Consider the following 17,317-nt stretch of genomic DNA (forward strand, 5'->3'; position numbering starts at 1 on the left):
AGGAAGTTGTGAGAATTTATTATGATTGTTATCATTATATTAAATTCACAAACAAGACTGTTAAATAAACAAATGAAGTTCAACATTAGATTAACAAAAAGGGTGGAAAATGGAATCCTAGGGGGAAGATGGTGGACTTTGAGTCAGGATTGAGTGGTGTGTGTGTGTAAGATAAGTCCAATGCACACTAAACACTTCCTAGGTACAGATGGCTCCAGTGTGATATTTTTGAATTACAAACAAGTGTTCATATGATTACCACCCCAATATCCTATGTCAAAGCAAAAGCTACACATACAAAAATGATTTGATCATGTTTCAGAAAACATGTTAAAGTCTAAATGATACAGGTTTGCTGATCAAATTTCTCTAGGTATACACACACCATCATGCTTTTTAACCCAGTCACTCAGTTAGACCACACACAGAGTCAAACAAAGGAAACTAATAAGGGTAGTACATTCAAATTCAAATAATGAAGCACCAATTAGAAATGTAATCAAAATATCAAGTCAGACCTTTAACTGTTTCTAAACATGTATTGGATGTAGAGTATGAAGCCTGCTTCTGAAGTGTCCTTCATTTCTTAGTGTGAAGCAAATCTGCACAAAACCAACTATATGTACAATGTTTCAACAATACATATTTATGGCTGTTAAGGAGGGCTAGTATTAGAAACAGTACTGTGCATTAGATTTTTAAAGTTAGATCTCACAATTCATTAAGACCATATTTTTTAAGTAGGTCATCCACTCTGCACCAGATGCCAAATAAGAAAACGGACAATATGGGCTTCCACAGGCAATCATGTCTCTTGGTAGAGCGTGGAACATGCATGCAGTTCTCACGGTAAGTTCTGTTCCAAACACTAAAAGCAGAGAAAACTGGACACACAGGACGTAAATGGTGCTGAACCAGTATAACTTTTATGAACATTGCAGGCTCCATCCATGATTTACATCAACACAAGTCATCCACATGAAGTAGTGGTGAAGTGTAGGAAGGTAAAGAAGCCAAACGCTGTGAAAACACACATCATAGTAAAGCATGTGGTCATGTAGCACTACCAACTTTTTCCATTAGGGCAAACCAGATTATGAACAGATTGCTTTTATACATTCATTCAAGTGAACAATCAAAGAGGTTGAATATATATATTTTTTACATGATTAGTTCCATTTCGACACACTGTGAGTGACAAGTGGTTCAATCCATATGGTGCTGGGTTGAAGAATGAGGTAGCTCAATCATTAGTCATTTTCTTGGATTCTCGTTCTTTTGTTGGAGAGATGCAAAATGCTTACACAGCTCAGCATCCATTTCCACGGCAACGTCAGCACAGTCTAGCCATAGCAACATGACCACACCCATTCCCCCTATAGCCAATCACATTAGAGGTGACACCAAGCACAGAATCATCACACAAAGACGGATGAAGATTGTCAAAGTCTAGGCTTGTGGTGAGAGAAGAGAAGTCACGAGTTTAGTGGTCAACTGGGGGAGGAACAATCAAGTGATGCAGCACAGCGTGGCTGTTTGGTTGAAGGCCATTCATGCTTAGAGGTTTTAAGGAACCTTAGGGCGGCAGGTTGCATAGCGGTTAATAGCGTTGGGCCAGTAACATCTGTCGATGTGTCCTTGAGCAAGGCACTTAACCCTAATTGTTCCTGTAAGTCGCTCTAGATAAGAGTGTCTGATAAATGACTCAAATGTAAAATGGAACCGTTGTCAGAAGTGTCTGGGACAGAGAGAGTGGGTTTAAACACGAGAACCTGCATAGTTTATTATTCTATCAAACCACCTTTAATTTGATGGATACAAAGTCTGATACAAAATGAAAACAATGTATTTTTCATCACAATAAACAAAACAAGTGTTAAAATACAATAAACAATTAACACAATTACAACTGTGCAATTTTTTCTCTACAGTTTATTTAGAACTTAAATAAATTATCTTAACAAGACGCAAACAAAAATGTCTGAAAAACAGAAAGGAAAAATGTTCCTTGTCACTGGGTGAAGTCATGGATGGGTTGGCGGCATCTGGTGAGTGGTACTCCCATCCAAAGCCCCATCTCACCCACCACATGGCCCAATATAACGTGAACCATCAACACATCCACAAGCTACCTGGACAGGCTGAGTAAAGCCACAAGCACTTGTCAACTAGATTCATCCTAAAAGAGACAGACTAACATCCATACAGATCAGTGAAGATGCTGTTCATTCAAAAGAACACTGGACAAGACTGATGCCACCTCTGCATTCAGTCATGATGAGCAGCCATCTGTGGCATTGTGTTGACAAAACTGCACATTTTAGAGTGGCCTTTTATTGTCCCCAGCACAAGGTGCAACTCTCTAATGATCATGCTGTTTAATCAGCTTCTTGATATGCCACACCTGATGGATTACCTTAGCAAAGGAGAAATGCTCACTAACAGGGCTGTAAACAAATTTGTGCACAAAATTGGAGAGAAATAAGCTTTTTGTGTGTATGGAACATTTCTGGGATCTTTTATTTAAGCTCATGAAACATGGGACCAACACTTTACATGTTGCGTTTATATTTTTGTTCAGTATATATCTCTCTCTCTATCTCATTTGTTGCATCGTATATATATATATATATATTTCCATATATTTATGTAATATATAAAAGGTTCCATTTGATTTCACCTAAAGCAAACCACCAACAAAGGAGTATTTCAAGGTCCAATAAATGTATATTTATTTAATGTGGGGTATGAGACAGACAGACAGGTGCAGTCTCTCTTCTTCTCCTCCAAAGAGAAAAGGAGTGAAGATGCCCAGGATCGTAGAATCACCACTCTCATCTTCAGTAACGGCCTCCTGGCCAAGTTATAGACAGCATAGCGGCGAGTCGGTGTCCAGCCGCAGTCACATAGCACTTCCAGGTCGCTGGGTGACCCCTGATCTGGCTATGCTCTCTGGCGGGTGCATCACCCATGATAGGTGTCCATACCCCAGCAACCCCCCAAAAGCCCAGCCCAAACTCTCCTAGGGTTAATACTCCAGCAGGTCCCTGTCCAGGTCCATGAAGGGCTCATCTATGTAGCTGGCTATGGCACACAGAGAAGTCCTGTCTGACCCCAGCAGCACTGATACTGTCTCCTTCCAGTAGCTGAAGGGGATGCAGGAGCTCTGAGGGAGAGAACAAAACAGAGCGTTAGACTGGTGAAAGACAATTTCCCCAAAGAGGAGAAGGGGATGTGCGTTCATGGTTTTAAAAAATCCTGATGTTAAACTTTCCTCTGCCCGCAAACATCTAGAACGCCTACTAAGAAGACCCCCAGTCTCTGGGCAAAGACAGATCAGATTAACTCACTTCCCCACATTTTTCACCTTTTGAATTACATTTACGGTACATTTTAGTCATTTAGCAGACGCTCTTATCCAGAGCGACTTACAGTTAGTGAGTTAGTTCTCTTTTTTTTTTTTTTATACTGGCCCCACGTGGGAATTGTAGCTAGCTAGCTAGCTACATGCTCCATTAACCCCCTACACTCGTGGAAATGGTCCTATATGGATAGGGCTAAATTTAAATTTTTATAACAGAGGAACTATAAAAAGCATATGCATGACTATGGTAGCAATTGAAAGAGAACACTTTGGATATTATGGGGAAATTATCAGACCAAAAGGTGAGGACAACAGTTCACCTGACAAGACTGAATCCAAACATCACATTGTTGATTTTATGTGCATTTTACATTTACTGTACTTTTCACAGCATTTGTCAATAACGAAATCTGAAAATACCATAGATGCATTCAGTAACATAAGTAAATTAATTGACATTTTGGAGTAGGTGCAAGATAAGACAAAACAATGACAAGGGTTTGAGTGAGAGGTCCAACTGGTGTCTCCAAGTGGCCACACACCTCTCCAAACTGTGCACAGTTCCTAAGTCATTTCAATGCACTTTTATGACTCAAGGAAAGAGCCTTCAACTTTAAGGTGCTTTTTTGAGCTCTCCTAGCTTTGCCATTGAGGAACTGAAGCAAGCACTCTTTTAGCTTTTTGTTTGGAACACAGCTCCTGCGTCCCAACCATCACACAATTACTGTTGTTTGCGCAATCCAAAAACATTCCATTATAAATTGCGATCTGGGTCAGTTGGTCATCATTTGAAAGCTTATTCTATTGCCAACATGGCTAGCTAAGTTATAAAATACGATCTTACAGTATTAGGCTTTCAAAAGGCACTTCAGACAAACATAATGTAATTTTGGTGCACATAGAATGGAGTCATGAGTGCATTCAAGTGCGTGTTCCGTGGCTGATTTTCTTCACAATACGACAAACATATGCTCATTCTCTTCAGGACAACCCAGGGCATGACGCCATGTCATGCTTATAACTGTGGATCAAGCATAGCGATCATAAACATTAATACTGTACATATTTTAAAATATGGAAATGTGAAGTGCACATTTGGACTCATGGGTGTGGTTTGCTTGTATGACATTGACATCAAAGCAGTGTTTCTTATAATCCTCAACGTCTCAACTTTCAGAACACATTGACTCCTCTTGATTTACAGCAGTTCCCTCACTCAGGCAACAACAAATGTGTGTGCAAAAGTAGCCTAATTAGCGGAAGGAATGGGGGCATCTTCTTGTCGTGCACGGTGCTCAAGTTTATTACGGCTGTCAGTCAAAACCCATACAGTGATGTGAAGCGAAGAGCCTGAGCCCTGACGTCATGTATAGTATGTTACTGTACCAGCTACTGCATTCCAATTTAGGCAAGTATCAATGACATCTGCCATTTTCAACCTGTATACGGGATGACGGTGTGTGACTGGAAAGGGCTACTTCGGAGCATTAAAAGATGTCAAGTTGAACATTGTTTGCACAACATCAGAAATGGTTTCTACAGAAAAGTTTCTCATTAGAAAACGTATTTGTTTTTATTGAACAAAAGGTGGTGGACTGCCTAATGAAAACATATTATAATTTATGGAGCTAGTTAATGACAGGCCAGCCAGTCTACAGGCTGCAACAAGATAGTGTAGTGGAGAAAGCAGGCTTGATCGGGTGGGCACATAACATTTGTAGGAAAAATATTTTGAACGTACAATAAACTATTGGTGAGTTTGACGGTGTTTCCCTGTTTGGGACAGAGCAGGCCAAGAAGAGGACACTCACGTTCTCCAGACAGGTGCTGTCCTTGTCCTTGTTGAGGTAGTGACACTGCCAGAAGCACAACAGGTTGTGGAAGTTGTTGAGCAGGCAGCCGGGGTACTTCTCTGCATGCTCCTTCTCTCTCAGGGCCTTGAGATAGAAGGGCAGCTTGCCCCTCCTCCTTGCCAGCATCAGGACCACTAGGCTGGTGTTCAGACAGCTCACATTCTCCTGGGCCAGGGGGTGGGCAGGGCAGAGGGGGACAGGTCAGCAGCACATGTGGGAGAACAACAGCCTCTAACCCTCAGAACTGAGGCTACATTAATCTTAAAAGAGAGGTACAAGGTTGTCTTGCTCTCGAAAACTCTAGGTGGCAGTCTGCCTTCTCCCTACAGTTTTCTGCCATTAGCTTTGCCCACGACCACCTCATGTGAACTACAATCCTGACACTGTTTCAACTTTTAGAAACGTCAATAATCACTGATATGAAAGATAAGGTCCTTATAAATCCAAAACCGTACCGCGTGTTAATGTTCAGATTGGGCGTCGGGGGTCTTAACAAAACTCCCCCGTACAGAAGACGTCTTTGTCCAATGACTTGTGTGTAATGTAATGGAACAGAGTCATGATCAAGGGCTAAAGGTTGTCCATTTTTCTTCTTTCTCGTGGGCTGATTTGTGTGTGTGTGTGTTGGTTTTGGTGTTTGTGAGAAAGTGTGAGGCAAGACCTGTGTGAGAGTCTGCACGTTGATGATGTTGACCAGCCTGAAGAGGAAAGAAAGTCTGTTCTCTACCCGGGCCAAGAAGGACAGCAGACAGCATTCGGACAGCACTTCCACCACTGCAGGACCACAGTCGGCAACAATTACATCAGGAACAACACCATTATAATGCACTCAAGGTTTGACTTCATTCCAACATTGGCAGTATGAGATCATACATCTGACCCTCTCTCATTGGTCCATTCACTTGCTATGGAAATCAGTGGGTGCTACCTTTTACGTCCTCTGTCTGACTCTCAAAGCGGTCCAGGGACAGGATGATGCAGCGCACCAGCATGTTGGAGTCCACCAGGGAACTGTTGATCTGGGTCATGAAGGTCTGGAACTGCAGCCGAGCCGAACAGAGGGATGAGACACACAGCATTATAGAACACACACAACTCTGGGTACAATGAGATGACTTTCCCCAGTCCCCTGTAGCTCAGTTGGTAGAGCATGGCGCTTGCAACGCCAGGGTTGTGGGTTTGTTTCCCACGGGGGGCCAGTATGAAAATGTATGCACTCACTAACTGTAAGTCGCTCTGGATAAGAGCGTCTGCTAAATGACTAAAATGTAAAGACTTTTAAAAGGTTGACTATAATAATATATATTGCATTATTTCATGCATTTTCTGGGACAATGAGAGGACTGACAGGGTCCTCTCACATTGAGGGGGTTGCTATTTACTAAAGGGTTTCACCTTCACCTTGTCGTCTGTGCTGACATATTTGTTGAACCTCTTGAAGGTGTCGATGTTGAACTTCATGAGTTCCCCCAGCAGGTCAAAGTAGCTCTGCAGGACGTCTTTGGACTTACAGCCACTGTCTATGATGCAGAACAGGATGTGTTCTAGCAGCCCCCTCTTCAGCAGAAACATCTGGTCCGCATAGGAGGTGGCTCCACGGAGGAAACTCTCCACTGCCCTGGCCTGCCAGAACCTGAAGGAGGAGTCTTGAGGTTCCTTCTTCATGACAGTGAGGAGACGCGTGAGGAGACCTTTCTTCCCATCACACACTAGACTCCTGCAGGAGCACAAGGAGACAGGGAGAGGGCAATAGTGTGACACACAATATGGTATTTCATTTGAGTTTTCAAAGAACATAATGCCTCTTTTGCACTGTAGTGTGACGTATTGAGGGTGGAGTCAATGATGGGAACAGATGATAGGACCAGATTATGCATACCTGTCTGTGTTGACGAAGGCTTCCACCTCCGGTATGTTGGCCTTCAGAGAGATGGCACTCAGCTCGTTAAGCTCCTGACTGTTTAGAAGCAGGTACTTGTTCCTGAAATAAATTAAAAAGTTGTGTGTTAAATTCAAGTGAAGCTAGCAGGGAACTTTTAGTCAGAGAGACTGTTTGAAGGTTACTCACTCATGGTGGTCGCTAAAGCTCTGGAGAAGCCTCAGAAACTGGATCTTGAAGGATATTTCCTAAGGGAAGGACAGAATCAGAGTGATTGATATAAAAAAATTTATAACACTGCAATGGTAATATGAACCCAGAGCAAGAATTTAAAAAAAACATCCAGTGACAGCTCATTGAGAGATGTGTGCACTGCTTACCGGACTGCAGTCACAGTTCTCATTCTGGCCATGCGCCACGTGATTGGACAAGGTGTACTTCCTCCAGATTAGCTTATCAAACAAGTTGTTGAGACCTGGGATCAGACGGAACTCTGCTAGCATCTTGTGTACCTGAGGAAGAGACACAGTGGTCAAATACATGCAAAAAGACAGGAGTGGCTACTCCTGAGAGAGCCCTGCATTGGGTGAGTTGTCTGTTTTGGCCCCCAGCTCCTCACCTGGTTCCTATGACTACCCATAAGCAGCACACAGAGCACATACAGCACCTCCACCTTGTACATGATCTCATGGACGATCTTCATGGACTGGGGCAAACGGTGCCTGAGAGGACTGGTGGCCAACGAACTCTCATCTGACAACTCTGTGGAGGAGGCACAATAGGATGAAAAAAATTAAATGAGAAGTTCATAGATCGACAGAGGTACAAGGGTAGGTGACGGAGAGGTCTTCAGGTCTTCATGAAATGGACCAGGGGCTTTCCCACCCGGACCTGATATGCATAAATATATTTTTTAAATATAGAGACCCATTCCGTATAGACCTGGTCGGATACAGACCCGGTCCGATCAGTGTGGTAACCAGCAGAAAAATCATTTTTTAACCTACTTTATTACCCGGAGATGATAAAGCATGAGGAGGGAGAGCGAGGTGCTGCTCTACCAGGCAGGGGAGGGGCCGTACCATGAGCGAGTGACACGGGGAGCAGGGCGGGAGAGACAGCAACCAAGCTGACTCGCGCTATAGTAGACTAATAGCTGCCATAGCTAGGTTATTTGTCATCTAATATGATTACGTAGTACCTGTCTTGACTGCATCAAACTGGGAGAAGCTAGTTAAGCTAGCTAACGTTAGCTAGCTAGGCTAATTGAGGCTGCAGTGCATGCACTTTCTCATCCGGCAGTTACAAATAACAACAACTCCATTCAGAATATTAAGTAGCAGCCTGCCTGTTGGCTCTTGGTCGTTGTAGCTTATCCTGACTAGATATCTCCTAACTTTTACCACACAGAGGCTCTATGACTGTAGCCTATTGCCGCTTTGATTACTTATGATTGGCCAACAACAAGCTACACGCGCCACGTTCCACTCTCATGAAAAGCAAGAGCAGCAGCATAAAATTATACAATTTCTCACTCTCTCTCTAGTGCAGCAGTCACATTCAAATCTGTGCGGGCCCTTCCAGACAAGTCAGTTAAAATTACACATACCCGAGACCCGTGACATTCATATCAGATCTGACCCAGACCCGTGACATTATTTTGAATTCTGGGTCCCGGATCGGGTATCGGGTATTCGGTTACAGGTGGATCCGTGAAGACCTCTAAGGTGACAACAGAGGCGAGATGACAACAGAGATGTCCAGGATTTTTTCTGTATAGTACTATAAATAAGCATTTTCAGAGATAACTGATGTTTAAGGCAGTGGTACAGAGCAGGAAAGAGGCTGCTGACCTGTGCTGGTGTGCTCAGCCTCCTCCGTGGCCATCTGCATGAGGGCGTCCAGCACCAAGGCGTTGTCCAGCCACGTGTACCAGTCCTCCAGCTCCTGCAGGAAGTTAGACGTCCCTGTGGCCTCAGACACCTTCCTGGTGGCCAGCTTACACAGGCGCTCGATGAAGCCAGGGATGTTTAGGAGGGTCACTGGGGACAGGGAGGCAGAGTGGGCTCATTCATTGATCATGTACTCTACAACAGTTTTAGGTTAAGCGCTGAGAAAACTTTTTGACAGAATAAGGGTATCAAATAAAATAAGTACTACAAATCAACAGATGAATCAAACCAATCCTTTAACAAGACCATAAGAAAGGGTAATTGAGCTAAAGAAAAACGTAATTTCTCCACTGTGTTTCTGTGTCTCTGTCCTACTTTGGTTGACCTCTGCATGTGAGAGGCTAGCGTTTTGTTTCTGCTGGGCGTTCTTGGCCAGCAGGGTGTGTTTCTCGTCATTCCCCATGTCGGGTTCTGAGACTGTGATGGAGAGGATACGGCAGAAGTTAGCCAGCTGCTGCTGGTCAAAACTCTGGACCAGACCAGACAGGTTAGCAATCCCCTCCAACTGGATCATCGCCTGTGGCAGAAAGAGGACCAACATATTGGTCACCATTGGCATAACATGATCATGGATACAAAATCTCTACCCAGCGCAAACCCACAAACTCTCTTGAGGTGAGCAATATCGTACAAGATTTTGTTGTAAAGTTCCTCTGACCTTCTTGACTCCGAGAATATCCTCGATTAAAGTGGCAGTCTGTAGAAAAGTCTTCTTGTTCGTCATCAAGGTGAAGAGAAACAGGACAAAGTATTCTCTGGCTGCAAGGCTCTTTGTTACCCCCTCCGTCTGAGAAAATTAGGGGAGAGATTTGATGATTAATGAATGTTCATATGAAAAGACAGACATGATTCCTTTATTTTTTATTTTAAGTGATGTTCTGCAGCAAGGGTACTTACACATATGCAGCAGTTGTAAAGAACACTAAGGCAGTCATTGACCAAGTCATCATTCACTGCAGGGACAAAACACAATGAATGTTCTTTATTCTCCCGGATAGTCACCAGTTCAAGTATCCTGGGGTAAGGAATGTTTTTTGGATTTTCAAGTCCCTCAGTTGAGCACCTGATCCCCCTTTTTTAATTTAAGCTGGGCTGAAGCGCATTTGGGTATACCTTTTTTACACACTCATGAATATCAATGTTCCCCTAGGTGAAAAGTGCCGCCTTTGAGGTTATATCAGACCTGACTTTTTCTGCTTACTTTTAGGTTTCTTCTTCTGCATAGTGAGTGTAGGCCTCATCAAGATCTCTACAAGCAGCTTTGATTGGAGGAAAAAGAAGCGGCAATGAACAAACATATCTCACCTGATAATATCTCAGAAGGCACTGATACACAAGACACTGCAGTATGGGGTAACATGGCTGATTCAAGACATTCAAACTGGTAATTGATAAGTTTCCACCACAACACAGAACATACAGTGGGGAAAAAAAGTATTTAGTCAGCCACCAATTGTGCAAGTTCTCCCACTTAAAAAGATGAGAGAGGCCTGTAATTTTCATCATAGGTACACGTCAACTATGACAGACAAAATGAGAAAAGAAAATCCAGAAAATCATATTGTAGGATTTTTTATGAATTTATTTGCAAATTATGGTGGAAAATAAGTATTACGATGAAAATTACAGGCCTCATCTTTTTAAGTGGGAGAACTTGCACAATTGGTGGCTGACTAAATACTTGTTTTTCCCACTGTAGGAGTGAAAAGCGCATAATAAACAGTATGTTAACTTACATCTACTCCACCAAAGAGGTCAAATGTGTATGTGATGGGAAAGATGGATTCCTGAGCACTCTTCCTGTCTTCTGTGACAAAAGACATCGCCTCCATGGAAAGTAGGGAGGATAGTTCCTGTAACAAAGAACCGATAATTAGGCCTAGTCTTAATCTTAGAGTAAATGGCCCAAACTCAGCAAGGTTAAAGCCTAGGAGCTTTGCTGATGTAGGTGTGTGTGTATATTGTGTGGGTACCTTTAGTACACTATGTGTGTGGGAGAGGTCACTGTTGGGATGGCTGCTCTCATGGAGCTTCTGCAGCAGCTTGGGGATACCGTGCCATTTAGCCCGCTTATCCCTCTCCTGGAGAAGAGCCTCTGGGAGCTGGAACACAATTAGTTAATGGTCAATACAGGAAATATACATAGACAGCTTAGAAAATGTATCTAGTATGTTACCTGTCAAAATAACACAGTCAGTTGATAACTTTACTCTACCCTCCGCACACCCACACAACCTCAAATCAGATTAAATAAAAGTCTAGGTCTTCGATGTTGGTGCCAAATAAACACATCCTCTCCTAATTCCAGTTGCAGATACTATCTCTTGGCACGAGTTAAGTCTGAAGTTATTTCAAATCACGCCCAACTGAAATCCATCACAAATGGAACACAATATAGAACTTTCAGTTCTCATAGCTCAATTATTATGAATGAGGCTCAAACTGCCATTTGAGACTTTTTATTGGAATCAGTGGAGCAACACAGGCCTTTGGGGCAAGTTGGTAGTGAGTTGAATAGGTCACATTTCACTACAATGGAATTAGATGTGCAGGGAGTCTGAAAGGTTCATTCTAGAGCTAAGTGCTTTTCATGTCACATATACAATTCAAGGGGATTTAAAAATCACCAACCACCACCACAGAATTCGGCAAATCAGATCATGACTCCGTACTCCTGCTTCCTGTATACAAGCTGAAGCTCAAACAGGAAGTAACCGTGACTCGCTCTGTTGAGAAATGGTCATCAGAATCAGAGATTATGCTACAGGACTGCTTTGCCAGCGCTGATTGGAATATGTGCAGAGACTCCGCTGATAAAGTCAACAAGCTAACCACCTCCGTCACTGGCTTCATTAGGCAATGCATCGGCGACATTATCCCCACAGTGAAGGTTCACTGCTTCCCCAATCAAAAACCCTGGATTAACACTGAGGTTGGCGCTAAAATAAAGGACAGGGCTACCGCACACAGGGCTATCACAGACAACCCAGAGGCTACGGCTGAGGACAGGAACAAGTACAAGAAGTCCCGCTACGACCTCCGCAGATTCATCAAACGAGCAAAAGGACAATATAGGAATAAGGTGGAATCATATCACACAGGCTCCGATGCCCGCAGCATGTGGCAGAGATTACAAATGAAGACCCAGCCGTGATCTGCCCAAAGATGCCTCTACCAGATGAAGTCAATGCATTTTATGTATGCGTCGACATTAACAACCCCGTGCCGTGCGTGCCCCCACCGACCCAGAGGACTGGGTGATCTCGCTCGCCGAGGCAGACGTGAGTAAGGTCTTTAATCAGGTCAACACTCACAAGGCAACAGGGCCGGACGGTATTCCAGGGCGTGTTCTCAGAGCATGCGCAGAACAGCTGGCAGGCATTTACAACCTCTCCTTGTCCAGTCTGTAATCTTAAACTGACCCAAGAACTCTAAGGCTTCATGGCACAATGACTACCGCCCTGTAGCACTCACATCTGTAATCATGAAGTGCTTTGAAAGGCTGGTTATGGCACATATCAAGTCCATCATTCCAGACACCCTAGACCACATATGTCAGAGTCAAGGCCCGCGGGCCACATCCGGCCCGCGAGAAGGTTTTTTACGGCCCCTGGGATGATCTTGATTTATTATTAGAACCGGCCCGCAGACCGCAGCAAGCCGGCAGCCCGCAGATCTTTTACACGCACCAATACTACATTTCCCACAATGCAACGGTGACGCACCGAGCAGTAGGCTGCTTCATTTCAATATTTATTGGCACAGCAGTCGTCAGCATCACAGTAAAATTAACTTTCAGATACCCATCAAAAATGGCAAAACGGAAGGTGGACACTGAGAACCGGGGGTTTCAAACAAGGTGGGAGTCGGAGTATATGTTCACGGAGGTAGCTGGAAAACCTGTGTGTCTTCTGTGTGTAGAAAGTGTGGCGGTACTGAAAGAGTATAATCTGAGACGACATTATGAAACGAAACACGCGGACAAAAACAAGAATATGGACATGGAACAAAGGCTACAAAAGGCAGAGGAATTAAAACGAGGCCTCAAATCTCGACAGGCTCTGTTCAAAAAAGCCAAATCACAAGGCCAGGCTGCTGTCAAGGCCAGTTTTATTTTGGCAGAAGAGATCGCTAAATCAGCCCGGCCATTTACGGAGGGGGATTTCATCAAAAACTGCATGATTAAAGTTTGTGACGAAGTTTGCCCAGAAAAAAGGCAACTCTTTTTAAATGTGAGTCTGAGCAGAAACACCATTGCCGAGAGAGTAGACCAGTTGTCCATCAATCTAAAAGAGCAGCTTGTGAAAAAGGGAAAAGATTTCATTGCATATTCCTTGGCTGTGGATGAGAGCACCGACATTTCTGACATTGCCCAGTTGTCAATTTTCATCCGCGGAGTGGACTCCAGCCTAAGCGTGACAGAGGAGTTTTTGGCTTTACGTCCTATGCATGGCACAACTACGGGGCATGATTTGTATGAAGAGGTGTCAAGATGTGTAAATGAGATGGAGCTGCCTTGGGAAAAACTCGTGGGTTTGACAACCGACGGAGCACCTGCGATGTGTGGACACAGGAGCGGACTGGTGGCGAAGATACGGGAAAAGATGCAAGAGGAAAACGCGACAGGTGAGCTGACAGCTTATCATTGTATCATACACCAGGAAGCGTTGTGCGGTAAAGCCTTGAAAATGGAGCATGTAATGAGCATCATCACGCGCACAGTTAACTTTATCAGAGCCAAAGGTTTGAATCACCGCCAGTTCAAGGCATTTCTGACGGAGTTAGAAACGGAGCATGGTGATTTGCCTTATCACACAGAGGTGCGATGGCTAAGCCAGGGAAAGGTGCTTCAAAGATGTTTCGAGCTTCGTGAGGAGATTTGTCTGTTCTTGGACAGCAAAGGGAAAGACACAACACAACTCCGAGACGAAATGTTTCTGTGTGAAATGGCTTTTCTGTGTGACATTACGAGTCATCTGAATGCAATGAACTTGCAGCTGCAGGGTCGGGATCATGTCATCTCTGATATGTACAGTACAGTGAAGGCATTTAAAACCAAACTGACTCTGTGGGAGACGCAGATGTGGAAAGAAAATTTGAGCCACTTTCCCAGCTGCCAGACCATGAAAGAGAAGCTCTCTACCAGTGCGTTCCCGAGCGCACAGTTGGCTGATAAAATAGGTATGCTTGCCGCTGACTTTCGACGCCGATTTGCTGACTTTGAAGCACAAAAAAGCAGGTTGGAACTGCTCGGTAACCCATTTGCTGTTGACGTGGAAAGCTCACCACCAAACCTCCAAATGGAGTTGATTGACCTCCAATGCAATGATGCACTGAGGGCAAAATATGCGGCAGTGGGTGCTGCGGAGTTCGCCCGTTTCCTCCCCGACACAATGCCCCAGCTGCGCATCCAGGCTGCTCAAACGTTGTCTATGTTTGGCAGCACATACCTGTGTGAACAACTGTTTTCTTTGATGAACCTGAACAAAACATCACACAGAAGTCGACTTACTGCTGAACACCTCCACTCAATTCTGAGGATTTCCTCAGCTCAGAGCCTTACCCCGAACATTGATGAACTTGTGGAAAAGATGGGACACCACCAAGTATCACCCTCAACCTCAAACAAGTGAACATTACTGTGCAATCACATATTTAGAGTTTTTACTCAGTTCAAGTTTAAAAGTTAAAGTTTAATATTTGTTTTCACTGCATGTTACTTCTCCTTAAACAAAGTGTTGTTTTTGATTAATAGATTTTTGCACTTTATTTTATTGTATTTCAATCCAATTATATTTTAAAAATATTTCAGTTGAGTGGATGATAGAAAATTGCTATTATTGTTTTTTTCTTTGAAGTAAATTTAGCCCACTTTTGCTAAAATAGAAAATATAGGCTACTGATGGTGCCTTGAATACCGGTTTCTTTCATTTAATGTTCATGTTATGGGGATTTTTATATAAAGGAAATTTGTCTTTTGTGTCTGTTGAAAATTAAAGATTACTGACAGAGCCATAAGAAAATATTGCTTTATTTATCTGATCATATTGGAATATATTTGTTAGGTTTTCAGTAGGTTCAATTAGGTTCACTAGACTATATGCGTCATTTAAAAAATTTTCAATGAACATTCGAACAGTCCGGCCCTCGGCTTGTAGCTAAATTTTTTATTTGGCCCTCCGTCCATTTGACTTTGACACCCCTGCCCTAGACCCACTCCAATTTGCATACCGTCCCAACAGATCCATAAACGACGCAATCTCTATTGCACTCCACACTGCCCTCACCCACCTAGATAAGAGGACTACCTACACTATATTTACAAAAGTGTGTGGACACCCCTTCAAATTAGTAGATTCGGCTATTTCAGCCACACCAGTTACCGACAGGTGTATAAAATCGGGCACACAGCCATGCAATCTTCATAAACTTTGGCAGTAGAATGGCCTTACTGAAGAGCTCAGTGACTTTCAACGTGGCACCGTCATAGGATGCCACCTTTCCAACAAGTCAGTTCGTCAAATTTCTGCTCTGCAACTGTAATTGCTGTTACTGTGAAGTGGAAACGTCTAGGAGCAACAACGTCTCAGCCACGAAGTGGTAGGCCACACAAGCTCACAGAACGGAACTGCCGAGTGCTGAAGCGCATAGCATGTACAACTCGTCTGTCTTCAGTTGCAACACTCACTACAGAGTTCTAAACTGCCTCTGGAAGCAATGCACAATAATTGTTTGTCGGGAGCTTCATAAAATGGGTTTCCATGGCCTAGCAGCCGCACACAAGCCTAAGATCACCATGCGCAATGCCAAGCGTCCGCTGGAGTGGCTTGAAGATCGCCACCATTGGCGTTTCACTGTACTTGTGCACTTGACATTAAAACTTGAAACTAGTTTACTGCAGCCATTTGTAAACAATTGATTTTGAATGAGTATCATTTCCTCAATATTAATTGCAAAAAAAGGTACAATCGATTTTTTCAATACTGCAGGAACGACAAAGACTTTTGCCTTTAAGGTTTAGCTGGCTAGTAATGATAGTTTCCTTTGAGCAAAGGAGGCTAACTAGGTAAAATACCTGTTATATGTGCCCAGTCACAGTCCACAAATGGGCGGCACCCATTTATGTTAACTAAAGTGGCGCCCGGTGTCGTTACGTAATCACCCGTGCTGTTCAGCCAGTATTAGCCCTAGTTAGATAGATGGCAGAAACAGCCTGTCAAAATACAATGTAATGTAATGGCTTATTTGATCCCAATCCGCTGATGAAGCCATAACCAAGCTTGCCAAGTTAGCTAACTGTTATGTTAATATTAGCCAAACTAAGCTGCTAGCGAGTTAGCTAGCAGTGCACACTTTCAATTGAGCAAACTCAACATTTTAACGTTAGCTAGCTAATATAACAACAATGAGTAATATAGCTAGCTAGAGATGCCAATTGAATGTATAAATGCGTACAAATAGAAACAAGACGTTAACAAACGAGCTAATTGTTAGCTAAAACGGGCATCCTGGATCAACGAAAGAGTTAACGTTAGCTAGCTAGTGCAGGCTACATGGAGGATGTCAGCTGGCACTTTATTGTAACTAGTTTACGGTGTATATTCCAACTTTGTCATGTAAATTAACACATTATTTTGTAACACAGCCAGCCAATGTTAGCCACCTAACCAACAAGCCAGGTAAACAGCTACCTAGCTACTTCATCCCGGCATGCTGTGTGTGTATGTATGCCTGCAGCTACTGTGGAGCTAGCTACTGTAATAGTGTAGCTCTCTGGGTTGCAAACGCAAGTCCCAGCTTGAGTCGTGCTCCCCCTTTTCATATCCTTTCATTGTCAATACATCGCACTAGTTGTCTTACCTGTGTCCCTCGGCTGAAACCCTGGCCTACGATCGGACTCTGTCTGATCTTTGCAATTATATTTCCATTACGACTGCTTTGTTTTCCTCCAGTCCAAGGGGACTCGGAACCCAGCGTCGCCATTATTTATTCTCCTTGAACTGTTCCAAGCAGGACGTTTTAACTAGCTAGCTAGGTCTAATCAGATTCGCTACAAAAGTTAGATTTTTTTGTGTTAATTTAAGGTTGGCAGTCTGGTTAGGTTTTAAGAAGATCAATTGTAGAAATGGGCGGTGTTTATGACTTTGTGGCTATAGAAGCCAGTGACGACCGCTAGGTCTTGATACACATATTCAAAAGTAGCGGCATCTAGTGGTAGGATTTGAAAATGGTTTTGACATAAGATGCTTTCTCCGTGTGGCACCCGGTG

General features: G+C 43.4%; 1 protein-coding gene across 2 annotated transcripts; it reads right to left on the minus strand.

Moving 5' to 3' along the window:
• Positions 1 to 2,720: 2,720 nt before the first annotated feature.
• Positions 2,721 to 17,131, minus strand: LOC311139058 (short transient receptor potential channel 4-associated protein-like). 2 transcript variants are annotated; one of them, XM_084173912.1, is made up of 17 exons: positions 16,909 to 17,131; positions 11,022 to 11,150; positions 10,785 to 10,901; positions 10,250 to 10,307; positions 9,946 to 10,001; positions 9,707 to 9,835; positions 9,364 to 9,565; positions 8,950 to 9,138; positions 7,716 to 7,858; positions 7,477 to 7,608; positions 7,286 to 7,344; positions 7,097 to 7,198; positions 6,619 to 6,934; positions 6,146 to 6,257; positions 5,879 to 5,991; positions 5,176 to 5,382; positions 2,721 to 3,166 (listed from the first exon to the last, which is right to left on the minus strand). In XM_084173912.1, exons 1-17 carry the CDS (start codon positions 17,029 to 17,031, stop codon positions 3,029 to 3,031), a joined length of 2,325 nt encoding a protein of 774 aa, XP_084030038.1. In that variant the 5' UTR covers positions 17,032 to 17,131; the 3' UTR covers positions 2,721 to 3,028. The 2 variants fall into 2 exon arrangements, with proteins under 2 accessions (XP_084030038.1, XP_084030037.1); XM_084173911.1 differs by having other exon boundaries at positions 2,935 to 3,166; positions 6,613 to 6,934.
• Positions 17,132 to 17,317: the final 186 nt, after the last annotated feature.

This window comes from Coregonus lavaretus (genome assembly GCF_964263955.1).
Source record: "Coregonus lavaretus genome assembly, chromosome: 12".
NCBI lineage: Eukaryota > Metazoa > Chordata > Actinopteri > Salmoniformes > Salmonidae > Coregonus > Coregonus lavaretus.

Excerpts from the sequence above, each read along its gene's own strand:
- LOC311139058 (XM_084173911.1), bottom strand. The coding sequence starts at position 17,031 with ATGGCGACGCTGGGTTCCGAGTCCCCTTGGACTGGAGGAAAACAAAGC. Across the intron at positions 10,308-10,784 it reads ACCTCTTTGGTGGAGTAGAT|CTGCTTGTAGAGATCTTGAT; the intron begins GTAAGTTAACAT and ends CTCCAATCAAAG. Across the intron at positions 10,002-10,249 it reads GCAGAAGAAGAAACCTAAAA|TGAATGATGACTTGGTCAAT; the intron begins GTAAGCAGAAAA and ends TTGTCCCTGCAG.